Here is a 17,576-nt window from a genome sequence, read left to right on the forward strand (position 1 = left end):
CACTGCCCGAGCGCGTTCTCTGGCCAACAAAGCCCTCTCCTCCTCGCGACGTGCTTTCTCGATAGCCCTCTCCTCCCTTTCTCTTTTTCAAATTTTCAATCTCTGCCATCCTTTCCCGTTGCTGCTGCTTCTCATATTTTACCGAATACATAGTGTCTGATTCGAGTTGTCTGTCTGAACAATCAAGGATTTAGATTCCATCACATGGGTGTAGTGTTTGATTCGAGTTGTCTGTTTGAACAATCAATGATTCAGATTCCATCTTCGTCCTCGCAGATTTGAGCCGCCAATTAGATATACGAGTAAAATTTAAACTATTGATTGTTGATATGATGGTTCAAACACTTTGCTTTATAGGGCCCAGATTTCCAAGATCTCCGAATCTATTATGTAGATATGATTGTGATGCATTAGAGTATCCGTTTAGAGCTTAGTCATAAATTTTTAAAATGCATTGTACTCCCGCACATAATTCTTGCACACGCTCTCAATTTTACTCAGGAATCTTAATACTCTATTTGTCCCAATTTAATTATTATTTTTTGAAACTCGTACAATTTTTTAATTGATTATATTTTATAATTTATAATATTTTATATAATTTTAAAAATATCGTATTATAAAATTGATCGAGATCTATCTATCAAAAATATTGTACGATAGAACTCATCCACGTGCACTCTTGATATGGTGGGCCTAGTGGCTATGATTGGAAACCTGATAAGTATTGGCCTAAGCATAAACTAATACTAGAAAAACAAGTGGATAAAACCAGCGAATTCTGTCTCAACCTAATGTCACCACACCACTCCATCAGTAACCATGCAGCTCCCCCATCTCAACCGTCCATCCTCGTTTCACCTCCCAAATCAACCTCCATCTCACCGTCGAACCTCAAAACCTCTCTGTATGCCGCACATCTGAAAATTTCCCGGCGGCTATTATACCGTGTGCGTTGGTTGTAGTAGTAATCCGTACCTATTTATTGTCTTTCTTCCTGGCTCTGTGAATTCCGTTCCGGGAGAGAGAGAGAGAAAGATTCTTAGACAGAGAAAGCGGAGAGAGAGAGTAATCGTGGGAGTGGAATGTCGAGTCCAGAGGCAAAATTGGGGATGCAAGTGGAGGATCTGTGGGACATGATATTAGAGCCACAACTAAGTCCTACTGAAAAGCTCAACGCCTGCTTCGAGAGCATCCCCGTCTCTGCTTTTCCTCCCGCTCCTTCTTCTCAAGGTATCCTATACGTATACATATATAGCCGATATAGGTTTATGTGTGTTGGAATTGATGTTGCTTTGCGTTCAACTTTATTGTTTCGTTCGTAGAATTAGAAACGATAACTTTCGTGGAATGGTAAGGTTGTGTAGTAAGGGTGATAGAAAGTAAAATGAAATCATGAAAGGGAATAGATTAATGTATTTTAGGATATTTCTATTTGAAATCGTTCGTGTGGTAATTAAGAGGAGTGATATGGTTACCGTAGATGGTAGCACTTAAGGGAAGGGCAGACCAAAATTGGCTTTAGAGCTAGTAGGCACTAGCTCTAAAAGAACTAGATTTCTAGGATATCATGGAACACGAATACACGATGTTTTCGACACTTGTCAACAGAGATAACGGATTTATGTAACTGATGCCAATAGATTGGGAGTTAAGGATATATGGGGGGAAACCGAAAATTTGGTGAAATATGAACTGACTGGTTGTATCAAGGATATGACTTGAGATCACCAGGGAGTGTGAGAGGACCGAGGGACTGGACACTGGTAGTTGTAAATTTCACTGATGGTTTGTAAAAAAATAGAAAAACAAAATTCTAGCGATAGTCCCTCTGTTTGGTTGCTGAGAAATCTGAAGAAGAGACAAACAAATTGGATATTACATATTAGCTAATTTGGATTTTATGATGTGAAGAATGAACTCAAGTGAGAAAAATGGCTATAAAAGGGGAAAATTAGAGCCAGGAAATTGATAAATTTGGGTTTCTAGTTTTTCTGGACAACCAAACAAACATTCATATTACAAGAGGCGATGTAAGTAGTGAACATTTACCCCATTTTCTTTAGGGCCTTTGCTTGGCTGGATTGTATCTGCTTGTGAGGTATTCATGTGACGTCTAACTAAACCAAACCAAACTGCGAATCTTGCTACAGTTTGTGATGTCTAGCCAAACCAAACCAAACCAAGCTATTATATGAGGTAGTGCTTACAGTTTGCGAATCTTCTATGCAGTTATTGAGATAAATTCAGATGCTAGCCTGGCTGAAGCGGTCCAGTTGATGTCCGAACACAAAGTTCTTAGTGCGCCAGTTGTGGATGTGGATGCGCCCAAGGATGCTAGTTGGATTGACAGATATATAGGCATTGTTGAGTTTGTGGGCATTGTCGTATGGATTCTGCATCAGGTTAGAACTCCATGATTGCACCATTATAAGTATGGAGAATTTCTAATGTTATAGTGCATATATGCTTTTTCTTGCTATAGATACATGGTTGAAAGCCAAAGCCTTACTAAATCTTGACCATTGGTCATATTGCTTGAAAGTGAAGGGAAATTATAACCAAATTAACTTCCATGCATTTTTTGGTACCAATTTGGTTTTGTGCCATTATTCTACTAACATTCCTGTTGCCAAAGTTTAGCTTCGGTTGCTTCCTAAAATGGATTGGGAATGCACTGGGCAAGCATTACTGCTTTAACGGTGAGATAGTGAGCGGTAGAAGGGATGCTAAATTTATTTTCTGGCAGACAATATTATTTTGAATAGTTTACATTCTCCTTCACCAAATTGAGAAAGCATCTTCTCTACGCATTAACTTATACTGTAGAACGGTTGAGAACTGAAGACTTGTTCTGATTTTGTATCTTCCTTTGGTATGAGTTTACCCTTCGTTTACTAGGACAATATTCATCAGCGACTGGATTGCAGGTGTTTTTCCTTGATTTGTTTCTCGGTTAGTGGCTACATTAGGTGTTACACAAACGAGAGAATTCCAGTCTATAAAACTTATTCGTAGTTTATCTATCAACACAAACACGATTGACTCTCAAGTGTAGATATTTAGTGTTCTGTTTCTGTTTTTGTTCACAGAGATTTCTGAAAATAAGGTGGGTTTATGTATTTTACAGTCTGAAAAGGAAGATGGATCTGATGGCTTAGAGTTACCTAACGGTGAACCTGAGTTTAAAATTGGGCCTGCTGTTGCAGCTGCAGTTAGCGGAGTGTCTTCTCCTAGAAAACGTGGAAACTTAAGCCCTAGATCTGCCGCAATAATTTCTGGAAAGTTTTTCGAGGCCCTGACTTCTTCCGACTTCTATAGAAACACAAAGGTTTTATTTTCAACTTCTCTAGTCTAGGACTTTTTTTTTTTGGGTTTCTGTAGCAACCACAACTTCAAGTCCATATACACTTCTTACAGATTCTTCATCAAGTATGCTATGTGAATTAACTTGTGGATATACAGGTTCGCGACATATCAGGGTCTTTCCGATGGGCACCATTTCTTGCTTTGCAGAAAGCTAACTCCTTTTTGACCATGCTTTTGCTACTATCAAAGTACAGAATGAAGAGCATTCCCGTGGTGGATCCAGGGGAAGGGAAGATTGATAACATCATTACACAGTCTGCTGTTATCCACATGTTAGAGGAATGTTCTGGTCTTCATTGGTTTGAAAGCTGGGGCACTAAAAAACTTTCTGAACTTGGTCTTCCTTTGATGAAGCCCAGTCGTATCTTTAAGGTAGGTAACTTTTGCAGTTAATGTGGTATATATGGATGTCAGACTTCTAGTGCCCAGGCCCCATCACTCATGCTTTAGTTTATTATAATTTTTCCTCCTAAGATTGGAAAGTAAAATAGCTTGAAACAAATAAATATAAGCATGTAAGTTAGAGTATATGATGATACGGACAGATGTGTTCATCTTTTCTTACCGCCCATACTAGATTTCTGTTCTCTACAGATTTTCTTTTTCCCACTTTTCTGTTGTTCTTATGGGATTCAAATGTGGGAGCCCTCCCATCCACTTGAATAGCAAATCTCTCTCGACGGCTATGCGGTTGTGAGTGTATTCTTGCTCCAAGCTATAGAATCACTTTTCACGAGTGGAACTGTCTGAGCCTGTGGGCAAACTTTCCCACAACTAAGGTTATAACTCCACAATCTAGCGGGATGCAAACTTCTTGTGAAATATCCCCAATCTGATCTGATTCTCTCTGTAAAACCATTTTGTGGTTGCCTTCTGGTGTACAATTTGGTGATTCCTCATCACTTGTGTTGTCAAGCTCAATGAAACTCTGAAGTACTTTGTGTCAGGTTGAAGGTGCAACATAGGGCAACACCCTGCACCACTTTGGAGGATTGATTCAATTTAGGCTGAAGGTTTCAGAAAGTTGAGGGGAGGGGAGGGAAAATAGAAAATTGTTCAAAGGCAGAAGAAGACAGTTGTTTTGATTATCTGACCGAAGTACTTGGATGTCACTTGCGGGTAAATATTGCCAATCGTATTGTCTAATTACTTATGGCAGCAAGTTATCAATGTCGATGAGGTGCATTCGTAATCCCCGTCGATGAGGACTGACTTACATCATTTCTGTCACATCTCCCTCTGAGCTCTACTGTGGTACATGGAAACCGAAACCTTCAAAACAAAAGGAAGGATAAATAGTTCACTGTGGAATTGGAAGACATTAATATTGAGCTTTAACTTGCATTTGGCTACTTGATCTTTGTGTTTATGCTACCAAAGTTTGCTCGGGTGCCCTTATTCAGGCGGAATGATTGAAATTTAGTTCTAATGCAGTTTTTGCACTGCCTTCTATAATTTAGTGGTTTTCTTCAATGCTTTCTTCTTGTTTTGCAGGTCTATGAGGATGAAACAGTACTGCAGGCATTTAAACTGATGAGAGAAAAGGGAGTTGGTGGGGTACCAGTGGTTGAAAGGGGTGGAAGGAAGGCAGTTGGTAACATTAGCATCAGAGATATCCAATTCCTTCTGATTGCCCCAGAGATCTACAATAACTACAGGTTATTAGGAGAACTTTTTTTTTTTGGTAAATAGGTTAGTAGGAGAACTTCTTTTCATCTACGACCTTGTTTTTGCTTCTTGACCTGCTTCATTATTGAGATTTTACGTAGGAGTATCGAATAAGACAGCTTGAGATGATGTACAGAAGAGAAGGCCCTAAACTTCCCAAAAATTGGACTCCTGTTCCTTTATTTTTCTACACTGTAGTAATTACCTGATAGGTTACGTCAGACATTTTAAGAGGCTGCATAGCATATTCACTTTTGAGGTGTAAGAATTGAAGTTGGCTTGTTCATCCTAAAGAATTGAAGTACTGCCCTGCAAAATTATGAGGAAATACGACATGCATAAGGGCTGCTCTCCGAATTTGATCAACTCCTTCCAATCCCTGATAGAATCCTAGCCGTAGTATTGTAGTTATTGAGGTTTGTTGACTTTGAAAACTATTGTTGGCCGTACACAACATTGTCACTTGTAAAGGGTCTAGGGTGGACTTGTCCTTTCGCTCCTCAGCCAATGTCGTATTAGAAACCGTTAGGATGAAACTACTTGTACTCTGCTTGATTATTTTTTAAGTATGGCTAGCCCCAAAAGTTTAGGAAATTCACACCTTGCTCCATTTTTTATTTTTTTTGGTTTATAGTTGTTTAACATTTACGCCCATTTGTGAGCAAAAAGACTGTTTCCCATTTGTGAGCAAAAAGACTGTTTTAAAATGTAGAAATTACGTGCAAAAATTATTCCCTTATGCTTGGAATCAGTTAGTTTCGCTCTAAACTAATTCCATATTGTACCAAAACTCACCGAACCAATATTGCGAGGGTGATGAATAGGCGGTAATAGGGAAGAAATTAATCGCTAATTATGCAAGTGGGCCAACTTTGTGATACTTCCTAATATTTTTAGAGCAACAATTAGACAATGTAGCAATCTGCTTGCCCTGTAACTGTTAATTACCACTCTTAGGCGATTCCATTAGCTCCAGAGTCACTTTTACAGTATGTTATTACAGATCTATCACGGCAAAGAATTTCCTGACGGCAGTTAGAAGCTACCTCGAGGAGCATAAAGAGCCATCACCATTATTGAACGGCATGGTGACGTGCAAAAGAGAGAACACAATAAAAGAAGTAATTGCGATGCTCGACTCCAAGAAGATCCATCGGATTTATGTCGTGGACGATGATGGGAATCTGGAGGGGGTGATCACTCTCAGAGACATAATCTCAAAGCTAGTACACGAGCCTCGGGGTTACTTTGGCGATTTCTTTGATGGTGTTTTGCCACTGCCAGAGAACAGCAGGGTTTGAAATGTACCATAAGTTTTCGGTTCTCATGCCCACTGATGACTGATGGACTCTTAGTTATTGACCTGTTTTTTTGTGTGTGATCTCTGTGACAGTTTAACTGGAGGCTGGTAGGAGGTGGTGTGTCACACAGGGAAAGAAGCTCTTTGTAATTGTTGTGAGAGAAACTCCTCCAGTGCGCGCCCTTTTGTAGATAAAATAAAATAATGGAAGTTCTCTTCTTGTGTGCCTCGTATATTTGATTTGTCTGAAACGTTGATGTACCGAGTCTTCTGTTTTCCAATGCAAAAACCAGGTGAAAGTAGTCTCCATTTGCAAGGATTACTGCACCTTTTTCTTTTTACACCAAACCTGGACGGTTGGACCTCTGGAATGGGGATGCTGCCAAGCACCTCTTGCCAAGTGGTCGATCTGGCCGTTCATCTTGACACAGACGACACAGATTGAATTTGAGCGCATACAGATATAAATCGTCCATTGCTCGGTCAAGATTCGAGCCGTCGATTGTTGAGATGAATGCCGCTTTGCACCCCGCTTGGCATGGGTGCTTGGCATCATCCCCAGGCCCTGCACGTCTATGGGAAAAGTTAGTATTATCAAATACAGAGTATTTAATTTTACTATTACAGTATCTATAGGAAAAGTGATTAGAGTGGAATGTCAGAGAAATATGAATCGTGAAAAATAAAGACCAAATAAACAGTTTTAATCTAAAAGGTGTGTCTATTCATTCAAGTTAAATGACTAAATGTGACCATTGAATTTAAATGCAAAAGATTGATGTCTCTATTCAGATTAAATGAACAGACATAACCATACTAAAAGGTGTGACTATGAAGATGAAATGAATAGACATTACTATTGGGTCTAATCAAAGAGGTGTAATCTTTGACCAACGGTCACGAGATTTGATCATGTTTTCCTCTATCGTGGTTGTACCTCTTTTGTGGTGACCACATGTACTAAAATCACCCATAAGATAAAGAAGAACGAAAAACAAGAATTTCTGACGGATGAAAGATGAACAATATCATGAAGTGAAAAGGCAAATCCATTTTAATGCTTTCCTATCATTTTTTTTTTACCATGACAAATCCTCAACATATTCATGACTAAAACGCAGCCTAAAGCAACAACTGTGGAATGGTACACAGAAGAGAGCCTAAATATTTAAAGCTCCTTATTTTAGAATCAGGTCCATTCATGTGCCTAAGGCCCTAAACAACTACTAGTTTGTATCTTCACTGTTACAATCCAAGGGATGCTCTGCTTGCATCGGCTGCATTGATTTCGACTTGGTCCTACTTCTTTCATATACTGACAGGAACCCAACTTTCAAAAACTTCCATCTCAATCTGCACCAAAACATTGATTGTTACAAGGAAAATAATACCTGTTTAATTTGCAAGAAAGGAACTCAACATTGACATTACCAAAGCTCAGAATTGCCCAAGAAGAACCCTATTCCATTAAGTGAAAGGAAAAAGGATGAACAAAATCTAACAGCAAGACTAAAGATGATGCAAAACACGAAAAGCTTAATGATTATACATTGGCCCCAGATTCAGGCGGATGTGCAAACATTCAAAATTTCAAAGCACCATAACGTCAGGCTCTCAAATTCATGTGCCATTTCATGATGGGAGTAGAACACATCCTAAGCCCAATTCTGAATAATGCCTAAACTGGGGAAATGTGATAAAAAAAAATTTGACGAGGGGAAACGAGATATGAGGCCTTGGCATTTCACCAGTGTTGGAGGAACCCATTAGTTTGTCCCACTTTCTGATTTTCTGAAGTTGATTAGTGATTACCATTCTGGCATCCACTTAATACTAATCCGTTCTTGCTAGGGGGAAAAAAATGAAAAATAAGATTCTTATAACTTATTTTTAACGTCTATTTAAGCATTTGAATACAATACAGTTATACGAAAACACACAAGCTACTAACATATATGACATAATTGCAAATGGCAATTGACACAATAAAGGAATAATATATAATGCACTCCAAAGAAATCTATAACGGCATAAGAAAGGGAGAAATAATTGAGGTTTAAATAATTGAAGTCTGAAAAGGCACAATTTTGGCTAGATGCTCCATCTTTTAAACCTCAATTATTTAACCTTCCTTTCCATGTTATAAAAGGAGTGCAACTTGCAATGAACCAACGACACTCATGTATTCGAGTATATGCATCAAGGCCATGATATACAGTCCAAGCAATCCTTTGATCAACACTCAAGGGGCCAAACAGATATAATAAACAAGTCCAGCCTAGTTTACCCAGGAACAAAACAATCAGAAAACCTGAAGCAAATAATAGGGACAGGACATACCTTCAAGTTGAGTGTATCAGAACTAAACCATATTTGTCTCTTGGGATACATGTCTGTGTGATGCTTCAACCTGACAAGGAAAATATTACTCATACCAAGAAAATAAATGATAAATAGGTGGTTTTTCGCAAGAGCATCTACAGACTTTTCTGAGGTACGTCTAGTAGGAAAAATAAATCTTTATGATTCCAACATACATCATCGGATAACTGGTCTCTTATACAGGACATGGACCTCAACATTGTTTCCAAGGTATCTTTAGCCAACTGAAACTTTACATCCATCTCTCCAGCATTGGATTGTGTGTCATTTTGAAGCTGCACAAAGTACAGGTCATCAAATGCTTCCATAGTTCTATTCAAACCTTATTATTCTCAAATTGGTCCTTTGAAGGCAGCAATGTGAAACACCTCATACACTCAAAGTACAACATATAGTTTAGATACCTTCAAATTGATAACTGCAACAGGGTCTGTCAATTCTATGCCCTGGTTTGCCATATTCCACGTCATGGCCTTTAAGCGGGGAAAGTTAACCTGAACATAATTTACAAAAAATCAAAATGCTGAGACCACGTATCCTACTGGACATCAATGTGATCACCCATATCATAACGGAATATCTGACCTGGTCCTTTTGCACATCTTCCCGCCATTCCCTTTGAAACTTTTGCAGCAGGAGTGTCAATAATCTTTGATATTCAGGAAGGACCTCATTAGGAAACAGCTTCTGAATCTCGTCCTTATTGATATTCTCATAAACACACCTGCGCATAAGCATGCGAAGGCAAACCAAAAGCTTCAAAGGAAAAAGTAAATTGTATTCAGCTATGTGTAGTTTAGCATAGTTCCCTAATATATATATAACTCGCAAGCTCAGAATTTTCCTGCTTATCAGCTTACGTATTTGTTTGTTGCTAGCTTAAAGAAATTGGAGAACCCTTGGTATATTATATGCATGGCTTGTGGAACATGATAAATATCAACACGAATAGTTGAATCAAATGCAATGCTATGCTACACCAATTAAAGATGATGCAACCGCGGATAGTGAAATCAAATGACAACTCGGATATGTACTTCCTGGACTCCTGGAGTCAAATAACCATACAATTCTTCATTTGGATGTGAATAATGTTGCCATCTGATAGGTTTTACCTTGTCTAGTTTAAACTGTTTATGATGTGCCTATAAGCTGCGAAAGAGGACACCATAACCATTAGGAGAGAGAGAGAGAGAGTCCTTTTTTGGGTGAAAAAATGGGGGAGCCAGCTAGGATGTTACTATAAGATATACTAGCAGATGATGATACAAACAGTACAATTTCTTCGTTCAACATACTGATTAATTTTGAAAATAACCAGCAATAAAAATGCATGGATTCCAAATGGATGTCACAACAACATCTTGCTCCTAAATCCACCCAATCAATCAGCACAACCTACACACACTTATTCGGATAGAAATAGAAGGGATGGGGAAGGAACCATCTCAAGTTCGAGCATATCTTGAACCAAACAACACAAATGTGTGGTCCAGATTCGTGCTCAGCCTTGCCCCAGAGGCATTGAACAATTTATCCAGGATCGGTCTCACAAGTTTTCCATACATGTTAAAAGAATACACTCACCGGACTTTTTCAAGTTTGCTCACCTCCCACTGTCGAATGCAATGCGCGTTTTATTCTCCGTCGAACTTCTTTCCTATACTATCTAATTTCATTGGCTCCATATAACACGCATACCCGCCGCCGAAAAAAGACATAAATAGAGAACCATTCGTACTCAAAAGCTATTTACCAAGGCAATAATTTTTCCTTATTCATTCAGCTTGACGAACAATATGTGTGTGTGTGTGTGTGTGTGTGTGAGAGAGAGAGAGAGAGAGAGAGAGAGAGAGAGAGAGAGAGAGAGAGAGAGAGAGAGAGAGAGAGGTCGGAGTCGTTGGGGAGTTGGAGCATGTCGCAGATGATGTGGCGGTCGGCGGCGTCGAGACCGGTGTTGCGGGTCCTCCACAAGGCTTGAAGAATGTATTCAACTGACTCCTTGGAGTTGGCCCTCACCAGCAATGGCAAATGCCCCCACAGCGAGTGATCCATCACCAAACCAAATTGCACTCCAACACAACCCCGAATGTAGATATATATCTCCGCTGTACTTTCTAGTTGTCCAAAATTCTTGACTTAGTTCTCGAATCCAAGAACCGTGCCCACGATTTGAATTCAAGAATTGTTCTTCGTTTTCTTCCTCTTTATTCGGAGCTTCTCTCAGTTGAGATGATGATGATGATACGGAAGCTCTCTGCAAACACCAATGACACGGCCCCACTAGCCCATTGGACTGTTAAACAGGCCGGGCTCGGCAGATGAATTTTTTTTTTTTGATCGGCAGCTGGGCAGATGATTTTAATGGGCTTAAAAAACTCGAGCCCAAGTTCTGGGCCCATCAAAAACTGGAGACAACTTGGATTTTTGTGTTGTCCTTAATTCAAATTTGACGCAAAACTAACTAACAAATGCGAATTTTTTTTTGAATAAGGACAAAACATAAAGGCAAGCGTCTTTATTTGGGAAACTAGGCCTGAGTACCTTTTTGCAAATGATACATGCAAAATATCAGTCCAAGCCAATTTGCACACACCTCTGATAAACATAGAGAGTTGTAAACCCACTGTTCACTAACGGGGGTCTCATTTGAAGTCGGAGCAAATGCTCCGTCTGCATTGGTCCCTAAGGAGTTGTTGATAGCACCTGAGAGATTTCTAACCTAAAACCTTAGGTGAGAGCAAACACCTAAGTCTTAAGCCTTGACCACAAGACCAACTCTTTGGGGTTATGCAAAAGATCTTAATTCTTATGTAGATGGCTCGAGTTGGGCTTGTAAGAGCAAGCCTCTTCGAATTTGACACTGCTAATCTCTTCCACCCTTGCTTGCCACATCAGCAATATTGGCTACACTACAGCTTTGACACAGGACAATGGCAAATCATTGAGCACTCCAGAGGCAAGGCCACATGGTTCTTATAACTGCACAATTAGATAGAACTCACGACTTAGTGTACGAGTCCTACATGAACGTTTATTTGTTAAGGATGTTGAAGTGTCACGTGAATAGTAACTCGGTATACTTCACCTTTCAATACCATTTTTTTTTTTTTGGGGGGTAAATGAAGATATTATTAGGATACAAATCAAAGGGGTATCCCCCAGTTTAAAACATGGTCAACATGACCACCAAAAACTAGTAATCTTTAAAAGAAAAACAGAACCCAAAACAACTTGTCTTACACTTTGAAAACTCAAAAAATAGAACATCAAGCTAACTCAAGAATTCAAGCTGGAAGGTGCCAAAGGGAAGAGACAAGTTTGCATTTCTTCTGTACTCTTCTCCATGAACAGAGGCAAGCTCTTATATCAGTTACACTTTTGGCCTCCAAAAGCTGTACAATAAAGCAACAATGTTGAAATATTCTTCTATTACGCTCACGCCATATATGGTAAATAGCCGCTGCTAGGACAATTTTTGAGACCAACCTAGGGAACTGAGAACCACTATGACCTTGTCCCATCCATTCTGAAGGATATTTAACATTGTGGCCTTATTGTACAGCTGCTGGAGGCCAAAAGTGTAACTGATATAAGAGCTTGCCTCTGTTCATGGAGAAGAGTCCAGAAGTCAGATGCAAACCTGTCTCTCTCTTCCCCTTGGCACCTTCCAGCTTGAATTCTTGAGTTAGCTTGATGTTCTATTTTTTGAGTTTTCAAAGTGTAAGACAGGTTGTTTTGGGTTGTCAATGGACAAGGATCATTGAGTTTGGTCTGCAAAACCCTCAAAAACTGTAGAGCATGGGAGCATTGGAAGAAGAGATGATTATGAGTCTCTACTGCATCAGAAAATAGAACACAATGAGCATCTGCTATCACCCCCCAAACCTGTAACCTATCCCTGGTAGATAGTCTGCCCAACACAGCTAACCACTGGATAATGGACCATCTGGGGATAGCATGTTTAAACCAAACAACCTTTTACCAACCTACCGAGGGTTTAGGATTCCTGAAGGCATGCTAGGCAGACGGCACAGAGAATTTTCGATTAGGGTTCAGGTTCCACACTACAGAGTCTTCATGAGATACCTTAGACACCAAAGAGTTTAGGCTGGTCCTCAAAATTTCTCTAATAGCTGGATTTCTGGCCCTAGGCCACTGCCACTGATTGTTCACCTTTCAATACTGGTCCAAAATAGACTTCTTTTCGCATAGACCTTTTATGGCTTGCTCCAACATAGAAAATGGTTCCTTGAATTCAAGATATTTTGCCACAACAAACCATTTCTCGAGTAAAGCCTCAGATCCAGAGTACAAAACTAACCTGATGTACAATAACCAACACATCCTCCGTTTTGTAAAAAACTTGGAAAATTGACTAACGGGTAGACTGCGATCGTACCGGTTCTCTGGATAAAATTAATGAAAGTAGAATGCAACTATGTTTTCATGGTATCCTGCAGAGACAAAAATGGAAAGTTCAAGTAGATGTTAAAGAATTCCTGGCTGAAGTCTCCATTACAAATTTGCTTGAAACAAAGAGGAACAACAAATCAAGCGAAGGGTTTGATTTTAGCCACATTCTTAGGAAGCCTGTACAAAGCAACATAACTTTGTGCTCGAAGAGTCGATCGGCTCATGTACATGGAGTCTAACCAACAAAAGCAAGGCGCTATTAAGCAGCACGCCCAGTCCATTGCAAACAAATCATATGCCAAGATATAAGATACTCTGGGACAATCACGTTAAAATAATACTCAAGCAACCTATCACTTACTTTCTGAAACATCATCTACACACCCGTTTCAAACTGTCGCTGTTTAGGAGTTTCAAATTATAATTACTTATGGAGTACTTAGCGCCACCAGTTTCAAGCTCCGCATTTAGTGTTGCTAGAACATTTACCAGGAGCAGACGTCTTTAAGTAGAGCAATAGACCCATTTCCTGCATCAAAAATAATTTGGTTAAAAAAAAGACAACTATCAACGGACATAAGAAATGCAAACCAGATTGGTGCATACGTTGAACAAACATGTTCACCATAGAAGCCAGTAATCGAAGATGTGAATGGTACTCCAACCATTGTTGAGATGTACAGGCCTAATGTCAGCGTCTTTATAGTCTTTCTCGCGACAGTTCAGTAGCATCATTCTTTTTTTTTTTTGGTCAAACGGAAATACTAGTAGTATCATTCTTCATGGCATGTTTGCTGGTTTAGCACACTTTTTATCCTCATTAGGAAAATGGAATTATTCAGGAAACAGGCAGCTTCTTACTGTCCAATGCTCTTCCGTGAAACAGTAGTTCAATCATAATTGCCCAAAGCTCACTTCAATCGCCATCAAGTCTAATACTGATTCAGAAATATAAGCATAGATCAAACCAAGTAATAGTAGAGAAAGTCCCTGTCATGACCCAAAGATCTATCCGAAATCAGCAGACTTCAATACCTTCATCCATGGCATCCGTCTTCAACTTCTTGGCCTCGACTCTAGCATTCAAACAAGATCAAACCCCTCAGAAACCTTACGAAACCCAGATTGGATATCAGAAATTAGGAACAACCACCATAAAACCACCGCCAAAATTACTTCTGCTGTTACCATCAGTAATCTTGATCACGAACTCAGTCGAATGGCACTTTACCCATTCCCGCAACAAGTGGTCTTCTTCACCATCATAAGCTGCATGTTGAAAGGTTTTCCATCAGAAAAATGTAGAAGATAGATAAGAAAAGAAAAGTTTGGTAACACCATTTCAGAGACGTCTTGTTAAGGGGCAAAAGGGTACCTTTTCCTAGGACAACAAACATGGCTGTAGCTTACATTCGCTGTATCTAGAGATTAGAAGTATGAACTTTTGATCAAGTACAATTCAATATAAGTTCACTAGTTGAACTAGAAGAAGTACTCCGCATAATCAAATTCATTCTGAGTCAATTAATGAGGTCAAATGGCTTTAGAATCTCCCATTGATTATCATGACATTCTCAAGCAATTCCCAGAAACTCACACATAGTTGTACATCAAGTGAAAACGGACTTTTTAGGGGTGCCCTATTCGTACGAAGAATGACAAGAACAAACAACAGGAAGGATCAAAACTCAAAAGCATGAAGCACCAATTTTCTAACTCTCAATAAAAAAAAAATTGGTTTTATATAATTGCCCATGGAGGACTGCTACTATTAGTAAATATTTCTAAAAGGAAAATAAGGAGACAAAACAAGCTGGCATACATTTTTGCGTATTCCAAAATCCTTCTACCAACGGCAAATTATGATGACCATCACCAGTAGTCCCCACAAGAACAAGTCCCATCTTTAAAACGATGAAATCTGCTGGCATCCCTCAGAGTAAATTCCCGTCCAGTAACCAAAGCTATCAATTTAATCGCATTATGGCAGTCAAGACAAATTCGATGGCTCTGCACAAGTTGCAACCCTGCAGAAGAAGTGTTGATAAGCCCAAATGCAATTGCCACTTTCTCACTGTGAAACACTAGCTCCCTCTGTTCCCTCTCATCCACATCAGGAAGGACAAACTTTTCCCCATGCAGATAACCATGCTTTGAGATCTCCACCATCAATTCAACCATTTTCTCCTCTATCCCTTCTGCTTGGATACCTCCAGAAACAAAAACATGTGGCTGTTTGTTGATTTCAATCCATGTGCAAACAGGACCCATTTTCAATCCCCTTCTTTTCAACGTCTGGAGAACTCCAGCAGCTTCCTTCAACATTTCGGATCCCTTGTATATATTCAAAACCACAGCGTAGTCACTAAGCTTTTCCGGTTCCATTCTATAAATCTCCTCTGCTGCAAATTTTCCTAGCACCAAGTTCTTATGTACCCTACAAGCTCTCAGCAAAGCAGCCCACATGTTCACCGTTGGGGGAAACGGAGCATCTTGTATTAAAGCAAAGGCTTCATCTAAAAGCCCTGCTCGTCCTAATAATTCTATCATACATGCATAGTGCATTGCCCTTGGCTCAACTTTAAAATCTCTGCTCATCGAATCAAAAATTGCCCACCCACGATCTGATAAACCCGAATAGCTACAAGCAGATAGAACAGCAAGAAAAGTAACATGATCAGGACCAATTCCTTCATGAAGCATCTGCTCAAACAGCTCAATCGCCGCAGTCGCAAGACCATGATTACCATATCCATGGATTAAGGCATTCCAGGATATGGCATTCTTCTTTGGCATCTTGTCAAAGACGTTCCTAGCATCTTCTATTCTTCCCCATTTGCAATAAACGTCCACAAGTGCTGTATTAGCAACTATATCTGACCCGAAACCATGGCGAACTAGACCCGCGTGTGCTTGTTTTGTTTGTTCTAATGAACCTAACTTAGCACAAACACTTAAGATTATCGAGAACGTAAAGTGGTCCATTTTAACACCAGAATCCTGCATCGCATTGTACATATCCAAAACTTCCTCACCATAGCCGTGAAGTGCATAACCTGCCATGAGTGAATTCCATGCGATTGTGCTTTTCTCAGGCATCTCATCAAAAACACATTGAGCATCCTCAATGTTGCCACACTTACCATACATGTCAATTAAGGCACTAGATACAAAGCTATCTCTACCTAAACCCTCCTTCAAAGCACATGAATGCAACTGTCTCCCAGCAAAAACAAGTCCCAAACCAGAAGCTGCTCGAAGCATTGTAGAAAATGTGTGCGACCCAACTACGGGAAATTCCTCCCACATTTCTAGAAACAAAGCAAAAGCCCCACTGTAATCTCCCCTGCCCACTAGTCCCCCAATCACCGTATGCCACGAAACCAAGTTCCTCTCAGGCATTTCATCGAACAAATAGAGTACATCACTCATCATCCCGCACCTCACATGCATCAACAGAACCCTATTCATCATATACTGATCCGGCTCAAACCCACTATTCACCATATAACTGAACACCCTTTTGACCCCTCGAATCGACTTCAAACCGATACAGGCATTCACTAGGGCCTCATACGTTCTTTTACCCACATCGTAGTTATCACTCTCAGACTCCAATATTTCGAACAATTCAAGCGCTTCTTGATACTTTTTGTGCAAAACTAACTTCTCTATCTGTGCACATAGTCCTAAACTAGGAGTTGTAATCTGGGTTTCTTCCAAGTGGGTATCTTTCCCAGTATCAAGGTTGGTTTTTGAAGGTTTGAACATGGGTCGTGGTTTTAACCCTTGCTCTACTAAACAACAAGTGATTTGAGAAAATGGGGTTCTCCATTTTCTTTTTTCAAACAAACAATACCCAGAAAACAACATAGGCTTTTCTCTGGAAAATGTGGGGTTTATCGAATAATATGAAAATCCAGTACAACTCAGAATCTGATGACGCGACAGTGGGACGTCCATGTCAGTTACATTGCAATGAACAACAATATCAGAACAGAGGATTTATTTACTTACTTCAGTCCATCTTTTCTATCCTTTCTTTCCTTGAAACCGCAACAGAAAGTCGCAAGTGGTACCGCTCATAGCCACCGTTATACCACCGGCGGCGTCACCAATGCCGCCCTCGACGAACCACAACTGCCGCATCCACGACAACCGTGAATTTATTTGATGCTCTTGTAGCAGTCTCCTTGTAGCATTATCCACAGCTTTAAAAATTTCTCGTGTTAAACCGTTACACCGTAAGAGGAGGGTCTGTTTTTTTTTTTTCCTTTTTTCTAAATAAATGCAACGGCCGCAGTCACTAGGATGATTTAACCCCAATAAGAAATTAAGAAATTGGAATCTTATACTTCTCACTAAGTCTGAATTTTCGACGCTGAACCAATATATCCTCCCGCGGTTTCAAAATTTAATTATGAAATGGAGCACAATTTTC

The 17,576-nt window shown here is 39.7% G+C and overlaps 3 protein-coding genes across 9 annotated transcripts; 1 reads left to right on the forward strand and 2 right to left on the reverse strand.

The window, feature by feature from the left end:
• The first annotated feature begins 778 nt into the window (after positions 1–778).
• Positions 779–6,570, forward strand: LOC131311127 (SNF1-related protein kinase regulatory subunit gamma-1-like). The gene is made up of 6 exons (XM_058338461.1): positions 779–1,233; positions 2,233–2,405; positions 3,131–3,331; positions 3,466–3,741; positions 4,864–5,027; positions 6,041–6,570. The coding sequence occupies exons 1-6, from the start codon at positions 1,086–1,088 to the stop codon at positions 6,336–6,338; spliced, it is 1,260 nt and encodes a 419-aa protein (XP_058194444.1). The 5' UTR covers positions 779–1,085; the 3' UTR covers positions 6,339–6,570.
• Positions 5,943–10,968, reverse strand: LOC131311128 (protein FAR1-RELATED SEQUENCE 3-like). Its single transcript, XM_058338462.1, has 5 exons — positions 9,305–10,968; positions 9,124–9,213; positions 8,875–8,994; positions 8,678–8,747; positions 5,943–7,690 (listed from the first exon to the last, which is right to left on the reverse strand). The coding sequence occupies exons 1-4, from the start codon at positions 9,455–9,457 to the stop codon at positions 8,700–8,702; spliced, it is 411 nt and encodes a 136-aa protein (XP_058194445.1). The 5' UTR covers positions 9,458–10,968; the 3' UTR covers positions 5,943–7,690; positions 8,678–8,699.
• Positions 10,969–12,054: 1,086 nt separating this feature from the next.
• LOC131311126 (pentatricopeptide repeat-containing protein At5g50390, chloroplastic) lies at positions 12,055–17,400 on the reverse strand. Of its 7 annotated transcripts, none has more exons than XM_058338459.1 (5): positions 14,958–17,400; positions 14,324–14,404; positions 13,742–14,211; positions 13,520–13,664; positions 12,055–13,176 (listed from the first exon to the last, which is right to left on the reverse strand). In XM_058338459.1, the coding sequence occupies exon 1, from the start codon at positions 17,096–17,098 to the stop codon at positions 15,008–15,010; it is 2,091 nt and encodes a 696-aa protein (XP_058194442.1). In that variant the 5' UTR covers positions 17,099–17,400; the 3' UTR covers positions 12,055–13,176; positions 13,520–13,664; positions 13,742–14,211; positions 14,324–14,404; positions 14,958–15,007. The 7 variants fall into 7 exon arrangements, with proteins under 7 accessions (XP_058194442.1, XP_058194440.1, XP_058194443.1 ...); XM_058338457.1 differs by having other exon boundaries at positions 12,055–12,233; positions 12,475–13,176; positions 13,742–14,404; XM_058338460.1 differs by having other exon boundaries at positions 13,997–14,404.
• Positions 17,401–17,576: the final 176 nt, after the last annotated feature.

The sequence above is a fragment of the Rhododendron vialii genome, chromosome 12a, assembly GCF_030253575.1.
Source record: "Rhododendron vialii isolate Sample 1 chromosome 12a, ASM3025357v1".
Lineage (NCBI taxonomy): Eukaryota > Viridiplantae > Streptophyta > Magnoliopsida > Ericales > Ericaceae > Rhododendron > Rhododendron vialii.